Source organism: Eleutherodactylus coqui, chromosome 3, assembly GCF_035609145.1.
Source record: "Eleutherodactylus coqui strain aEleCoq1 chromosome 3, aEleCoq1.hap1, whole genome shotgun sequence".
Taxonomy (NCBI): Eukaryota; Metazoa; Chordata; class Amphibia; order Anura; family Eleutherodactylidae; genus Eleutherodactylus; species Eleutherodactylus coqui.
In genome coordinates this window covers 316,339,880-316,347,802 of record NC_089839.1, presented here as the reverse complement: position 1 = coordinate 316,347,802, position 7,923 = coordinate 316,339,880, and the positions used below count along the sequence as shown (strand labels likewise).

The following is a 7,923-nucleotide window of genomic DNA, read 5'->3' as shown; positions in this document are numbered from 1 at the left end:
TGCAGTACATGGCACCCAGAGGCAGATCAGCCCAACCTCATTACCACCATTGATTTACCGGTCTTCAAGAAGAGGTGTTCACTGTGCAGCCGTCTCTTCTGCAAGAATGAGACCCCATAGCCAAGATGAAGACTAAGGAGAAACTCGGCTGTACGATCACCTCCATACAGGACAAGTCATGCAAGGCGGCAGGAAAAACCACAGAGCGCAGGTTGTAATAAAGTTTTGTTTATTTGGAGCGAACAGTTGGGGAAAAGGTTATTTGCCTTTTTTGGCCTTGATCTTCCTCAGGTAGAACTCCAACTCCTTGCCCTCGAGGACGTAGCCATCAGCTCTGCCGCACTGCCCAGGTCTGGAGGCTATACAGGCTGGAAAGAGGTGGCAATAGGTTACAATCCATACCAAAATTACAACTCCCACCGTGGGGCCGCAGCTCTACAGGTGGTGACCGTGCAGTCAGGACCACACAGACAGCTAGTGTCACAAGTAAACCAGGACTAGTCGGACTCCACGGGATGCTTGTGTCCTCCTGTTGTCCCCAATGACATCACATGATGTCAATTAAAAAGTAACTGCACTTTACAGAACATGACAAGCCACAGCAACCTGTTTGGTTCTTAGAACTCCCACCGATCACCGACATGCAGGCCAGAAGCGCTCGCCACTCCTCAGCAGCTCATAGACTTCCATAATGCAGTATCCAGCTGCCAAGAGAAGCCGAGGAGCGACAATCACAGTAGAAGGGGCACCGGGGAGATAAGCCGGACCTTCCGAAGAGTTTTATGGAGATCCAGCTGTAATATTTGCCGACGGACTCAGCCTACAAAGTTCTGTAGAGTTTAATGCCGTCACCTGCAGCACGCAAAGAAGATCTAAGAATGTTTGGTGGACCGGTCACTACTAATCTGGTTTCTTTATTTAAAAGTGTATTCGGATCCCCATATAAGCACTTTTCTACATAACGTTATATTCACATCTTCTACCTCAAAGTAAACCCCCAAGTCCTGCCATTCCCAGCGCACTATGGTCCCCCGACACACCGGACGCCTATTGTGAGATCTCATGGCTGCAGTAAGGTGGCATTCACACTGAGCTTACAACCAGCTTGGGGCTCCGCCTGGACGGACCAACACGCTGCTGCAGCGGGCTTCAGTCGCCATAGTACTAATAGCAGCTTTAAAGCTCCGGTCAGACCCCCGGGATAGCAGCACTATGTGAATGTAGCTCACTGAGCCGTAACTGCTGTATAACACGACTGACCCTTGTTTAGTCAGCACTGCGAGATCTCGCGTCCTGGCCGTCTGTGGTGGGTTGTAGGACTGTGCCGTGTATTCCAGCAATCACACAGCACAGATCACACTTGTGTTGTCCAGTTGCAAACTAGTGATGGGCCTATCCAGAGGCTAGACCAACAGCAGCAGATGAGTGGGGGTCTGCAGCTGCCCTCTGCATTGGCACGCTAGTGCACTAAACAGATTTCTGCAGGAAGCAGATAGCTCCATTCCCACTACAGAGGCCAGGTTTGATACTGCAGGCCAAGTTGCTACTGAAGTGAATAGAAGCTTTGTAATACCAAATCTGGCCACTGCAGTGAGAACAGAGCTGTCTACTTCCTGCAAAAATCAGCTTTTTGTGCATACTGGCCCATCAAACAGCTGACTGGCAGTGGTCCTGGGCAGCAGACCCATGCCAATCCACCAATGACCTATCCTGCGGATGGACCCATTAACCCCATAACACCATATGACGTACATTTACATTTGTAGCTTCAGGGTATGTACGAATGGAGATCGCACGGCGATCTCCCTCCATCCAACGCAGGAGTCGGCTGTTTCTTACAGTCAACACCTGGTGGCAACAGCTCCAATAAGCCACGCAACCGATCTGAGCGGTTAACCCTTTAAATGCCACTGTCCATTCTGACTGCATTAAATCTGCACGGCCCCACCCGGAGCTGTGCGGGTGTCAGGTGAAGGGCCGTTGTGGCAGAATGCCAAACAAGCCGTCCCCGTGGGAGGGGCCTGATAGACTGCCTGCCTAATAGCAGTATGATGTGATGCTATGGCCTTACATCATACAGCAGGAGGTATAAAGCATCACAAGCCGTGGTCCCTCCATGGAGAGTAAAAAAAATATAAGATTAATAAAGTTTTACTAGTTTAAAAAGCAAAACAAAAACCACTGAGATATTTATAATAAAGCAAAAATACATATTCGTTATTGCCGTGTCCGTAAAAGTCCGATCTACCAGAGAGACGCGTTATTTACCCCGCACGGCGAGAGTCCGAAAGAACAAGGACCACCAGAAATGTGCTTATTGATCAGTCTCCAAGAAAAAAAATGCAATAAAAAGCGACCAAAGTTGTATGTATTCCAAAATGGAAGCTACAGAACGTCCTGCAGCAGCGAGCCGCGCACAACTACGTGGACGAAGGCATCGCGCTATTGTGCGCAGAGGACGGCGGCAGGCAATGGGGTGTCAGAACTAATAGCTTTGAAAAAAAATGATAGTACAGCAAAAAACACAAACTACACCGGTTCGGCATCGCAGCGACCAGAGAACAAAGTTATCGGGTCACTTTGGTGCAGTTTGAGGCCGCAGAAACAAGGCGCACCGGAAGACGGCGGAATGTTGTTGTTCTTCATTTCACTCCACTTAAAATTTTTAACGTTTCGGTACATTAAATAAGACCATTGAAAAATACGACCCGTCCTGCAAAAACGAAGCCCTCCCAGCGCGACGGACCAAGGAGCTACCATTATTTTTTTTTTATGAGGGGGGGGGGGGGTGGGGGGGGGGGGGAGGAAAAAAAATTTAAAAGGTGGCGGCGTCCTAAAGGGGACGATAGTTTGCAACTAGACAACTCCTGTAAGACGGCTGATGGATGCCAAGAAGCCCCTCTCCCTCTGCTGCACTTCCGGGATGTGGGGTCCGGACGCCATTCCCCCGCTGCTCACCACTCACCCAGCAGTTTGCCCTGTTGGAACTGCTCCTCCAGCAGAGTACTGATCTTCGCCAGCTTTTTGCGCTCGTCGTATTTCTTCTGGGTTTTCTTGGATCTCTTCTTGTTCAGGATCTCCTCTTCTTCTGGAGTCTGAGGACAAGAAGTGAAAGATACAATGAGCTGCAGAACCAGCGGTCCCAGAGTCACGGCCGTACTAATTCACACCCGACTGCTAAGGGACAAAACCTCTACAGCGCCACCCATAGGAGGGCAGCATTCCTGCAAGTCAACGTCAGACCTGTTAACAAGCCTTGTAAAAGTGACTGGGAATACGAGCCACAGCCGGGGTTTCCTCCTGACGGACATTCTGGACATCAGCCAGGTTTGCTGGCCGGTGAGGCTTACAGACGGGTCAGGAAGGGCATCACTTCTCAGAGGCTCCTCCAGGCTGGGGGGGCGGACAACGCTGTCTCTCCTGTCTGGCTTTATGAGACCACCGCGAGATGAAACTCTGCACCTTATGTAGTCCATAGAGAACATCTATTGGGCATATGTATGTAATACCACGGCAGCCACATCCTCCATCCACCAGTAGGAGGCGCCAGAAGTCAGGCAGCTTCACACTGCAGATGCTCAATGAGAAACTACAGGTCTGGTATTGGGGCTGTCATGTTAGCTGCGCCTGCTTACAAGAGGGTCCGCCAGTAAGGCTTTCCATAAAACCAATTAGTCCAGCCTTCATCAGGAGAACCCCCAAGTAGGAGCGTGGGGGCTGCAGTCATTATGTGGGAAACCAACACTTAAGGGCTCCTGTCCACACGGGCGATACGTCACTTGCGTTATCCGCGGCGATGTCACGGCCAAGTTCGTTAGCGCTGGTGCAGCGCATTTAAACTGAAAGTCCTGCCGGCGGCTCGGGGGCCTCTCGTCCATTACTTGCTCAGTGCTTTGTTTACGCCGGACGAGAAGCCCGCGAGCCAACAAGGTTTTTTAGGTTTACTGAAAAGCCATCTTAATAAACCACGAACGACAAGCGAGCCTTTTTTTTGCATTTTTGAGTGATAATAGTTACGTGTAAATGGGCCTCAAGAAACTTGGATGGAGCTGCAATGTCACCCCATACAGAGCCCGGCCAGCGGAGGACCCCAAGAAACAAGATGTCCGCTGTTGTGTGCGGCCTTGATCCCGTGCGGTTCCTGTATGAGCGGCGCAGATAATCCACAACGTTCTTGTAAGACGCTGCAGAACCCCATGAAATACAAGGACTGAATTCTGCATTTTGATTTGGCGTGATGGCGTGGGCGGCGTTCGCACCACGCAGTCAAACACGCTATTCTGTACTCCAAACAGAACCGAAATTAATAAGACCCCATCAGGGGCCAAAGTAGCATCTGTTACACTAATGACAAATGTTTGGGGGCCCCATCGTAGCGCTGGTGTTCATCAGCGGGTGGAGAACCCCACGGCTGACAATCCTGACCTCTCCGGGATGCGAGGACCACAAAGCCATAAGACAACCAAGGGGAGACCTCGCTGACGACCGGCCTGCGGTTCTCCGTAGTGACTTGTGGCTCCATTTAAATCAAAAAGCGCAAAATTGGTGCGAGAAATCTACAACCTTGGGAGCGGCGCGACATCCGGGCGCTCGCAGCCGCACACGGACGGCGTTTATGTACCGCTGCAGCATCCGCATGCACCGCCTACATCAGACAGAAGGAGCCTCACAAGAACCTGAAAAGGGATCCGATTATCCAGAAGCCCCAGAAAGGGGTATAAAAGAGCTCGCCCCACCAAAATAACACCCCTCCCCCATCCAGAAGACAGGGAGTTACCTGGTAATCTGTGAGGGTCCGGCCTCCCACAACGACGACAGCGCAGACATGCTCAGGATTGGAGGGGGTCCCGGTAGTCGGACCCCCACAGATCACTCATCCCCTCTTGTGGACAGGAGATCCTAACTTTGGCACAACCCCTTTGATTTCTCATTGCTGAAGCTTTGCTACAACCGCAGCCAGTAGTTAGCGGTCCGCTGCTCTGCAGCAGTCTGTACCAAACCCTCAGCTGTGAGAAGCATTGTGTCTGTACAGCTTAGGAGAAGAGAAGTCATGAGCATGTCCCGTCACTGACTGCAAGCAGAGAGCATGAACCCGGTGAGAAGCGGAAGAGCAATGAGCTTCCCATTGTCCAGGGCTGCCACCTAGGCCGAGCCCCCGGACCCCACCGAGGCCGAGCCCCCGGACCCCACCGGCCGAGCCCCCGGACCCCACCGGCCGAGCCCCCGGACCCCACCGCTTAGGTTTTAGGACGCTCTAGAATCTCCCTCAGATAAACCGTTGTCATCGCCTTCCATTCAGTAGCAGAACTGGACAAGGGTATCATCACCGGAAGAGGAGGGGGGAGGTTATGGCGCCGCGTCACATGACTTACCAGCTTAGCTCCCTTCTTGCGTCCAAGCGGCGTGGCGTAGTGCGCTTCATACCACTGCCTGTAGGGGGTGCTATCGACCAGCACAATGCAGTTCTTCACCAGGGTCTTGGTTCTGACCAGCTCGTTGTTGGAGGCGTTGTAGACGACATCAATGATTCTGGTCTTGCGGGTGCAACCTGATAGGGGAGGAAGAGGCGGCATTAACGAACGGACGGCCGCGGTGACCACGAGCGGAGAACACAAAGCTGCGGCAGAGTCAGTGTAACTATGACTGATCCTAGCATGGCGCGATCCGCGTGTCGGAATGACAGCACGACCGCGCGTAAGGTGAGAGTTATCATCACACATGCCGCATAAACTCATTAGCCCCTCCCCACCTTACCGCTGACCAATCCCATCGTGTCGTCACTCCTGCGCGGTCATGTGACCACATCTTCCATGAAGGGATCACTTACACTCAGAGCCCCAGGAGAAGTTGCCGGCGTCCAGCCGCAGAGCGCGGTACTTCTTGTTTCCGCCACGGACTCTCACAGTGTGGATGCGGCGAGGACCGATCTGCGCCAGAAAGGGGGAAAGGAAAAGAGTCGTCAGCAGCCCGGAGGAGGAGACCCACGCGGGGGGCGTCAGAGCGCGGGGGGCGTCAGTGTAACTATGACCAGCCTATCACGGGGCGGCAGCGCAAACGGAGACCAAGACGGCCGCCACCGCCCTGCCCTAAGGACACCACTTCATCACAACGCCCTCCCTACAGCTCACCCTGCGGGCGGCCGCCCGTCTGCACTGCGGCCTGGAGACACGGAGCGCTTCTCCGGGGGAGTCCCGCGAGAATCTGTGCGACGGACGGCTCCGTGTCACCAGGCGGCACACAGCGGCTGATTCTACGCCATTACGGCCGCGCAGATCTCGCACCTTCGTGTTGGCGGCCGGGCGGCCCAGCTCATACTTCCTCTTCTTGTGGTACGGCTTCCTTTTGCCTCCGGTCTTGCGGCGTTTGTGCCAGTTGTCCCGTGAGATACCTGCGGGGGGAGCAGCAGATAGAGCAGGGGCAAAAACAAGTGACCCCCTCCCAACGCCCTGAGACCCCCTTCCCCCACTGTCCTGCGGCCCAAGCACCCCCAGACCCCCCCAACAGCGCCCGGCGGGGCCCCAGACCCCCCCACACACGCGCCCGGCGGGCCCCCAGACCCCCCCACACAGCGCCCGGCGGGCCCAGACCCCCCCAACAGCACCCGGCGGGCCGAGCCCCCAGACCCCCCCAACAGCGCCCGGCGGGCCCCCAGACCCCCCCAACAGCGCCGGCGGGCCCCCAGACCCCCCCAACAGCGCCCGGCGGGCCCCCAGACCCCCCCAACAGCGCCCGGCGGGCCCCCAGACCCCCCCACACAGCGCCCGGCGGGCCCCCAGACCCCCCAACAGCACCCGGCGGGCCGAGCCCCCAGACCCCCCAACAGCACCCGGCGGGCCCCCAGACCCCCCCAACAGCACCCGGCGGCCCCAGACCCCCCCAACAGCACCCGGCGGGCCCCCAAGACCCCCCCAACAGCACCCGGCGGGCCCCCAGACCCCCCCAACAGCACCCGGCGGGCCCCCAGACCCCCCCAACAGCACCCGGCGGGCCCCCAGACCCCCCCAACAGCACCCGGCGGCCCCCAGACCCCCCCAACAGCACCCGGCGGGGCCCCCAGACCCCCCCAACAGCACCCGGCGGGCCCCCAGACCCCCCAACAGCACCCGGCGGGCCCCCAGACCCCCCAACAGCACCCGGCGGGCCCCCAGACCCCCAACAGCACCCGGCGGGCCCCCAGACCCCCCAACAGCACCCGGCGGGCCCCCAGACCCCCCAACAGCACCCGGCGGGCCTCCAGACCCCCCAACAGCACCCGGCGGGCCCCCAGACCCCCCAACAGCACCCGGCGGGCCCCCAGACCCCCCAACAGCACCCGGCGGGCCCCCAGACCCCCCAACAGCACCCGGCGGGCCCCCAGACCCCCCAACAGCACCCGGCGGGCCTCCAGACCCCCCAACAGCACCGGCGGGCCCCAGACCCCCCAACAGCACCCGGCGGGCCCCCAGACCCCCCAACAGCACCCGGCGGGCCCCCAGACCCCCCAACAGCACCCGGCGGGCCCCCAGACCCCCAACACCCGGCGGGCGAGCACTCAGATCTCCAAGAGAGATTTCCACATTCCAAGTTCAGAAATTCGCAGCATGAAGACGTCATCATCTGCGCTGCGCCCGCGGGGGTGAGGAGGGCCCCGGGCAGACACCCCAGGCAGGGGGCACCGGGGCAGAAGCCTGGACGGTACCCAACGGGAGGAGAGGGGGGAGGAACGGCGGCACGGCGCACTCAGGCAGCCCCGGCGGCCACAGCAGGCCTGCAGCCCCGGACTCCATTACACCGGGACCCCAGACGCCGCGACCTCCCCGATACCGCCGGGGGCCGGCCTGCTGAAGCGCTAGCCGAGCCCCGCGGCTGGTAACCGGGCGGCAGGAGGGCCGCGCCGGGCAGATGGAGCAGGATTGCGGCTCGGCGCCGCGCAGACAGCAGAGA

At 57.9% G+C, this 7,923-nt stretch overlaps 1 protein-coding gene and 3 non-coding genes across 4 annotated transcripts in view; all 4 read right to left on the bottom strand.

Moving 5' to 3' along the window:
• Positions 1 to 212: 212 nt before the first annotated feature.
• The window catches only part of RPS8 (ribosomal protein S8), a 69,650-nt gene continuing 61,939 nt past the window's right edge, over positions 213 to 7,923 (bottom strand). The window contains exons 2-6 of the mRNA XM_066598005.1: positions 6,282 to 6,389; positions 5,828 to 5,927; positions 5,373 to 5,548; positions 2,966 to 3,095; positions 213 to 368 (exon numbers count right to left, since the gene is read on the bottom strand). Of these exons, the coding sequence (XP_066454102.1) occupies positions 259 to 368; positions 2,966 to 3,095; positions 5,373 to 5,548; positions 5,828 to 5,927; positions 6,282 to 6,389 (624 nt within the window). The 3' untranslated portion in view covers positions 213 to 258. The remainder of the gene's footprint in view (positions 369 to 2,965; positions 3,096 to 5,372; positions 5,549 to 5,827; positions 5,928 to 6,281; positions 6,390 to 7,923) is intronic.
• LOC136622655 (small nucleolar RNA SNORD38) lies at positions 5,262 to 5,332 on the bottom strand. Its single transcript, XR_010791848.1, has one exon. It is a non-coding gene; the product is annotated as a small nucleolar RNA SNORD38 (small nucleolar RNA).
• LOC136622660 (small nucleolar RNA SNORD46) lies at positions 6,008 to 6,114 on the bottom strand. Its single transcript, XR_010791853.1, has one exon. It is a non-coding gene; the product is annotated as a small nucleolar RNA SNORD46 (small nucleolar RNA).
• LOC136622654 (small nucleolar RNA SNORD55/SNORD39) lies at positions 7,525 to 7,601 on the bottom strand. The gene has a single exon (XR_010791847.1). It is a non-coding gene; the product is annotated as a small nucleolar RNA SNORD55/SNORD39 (small nucleolar RNA).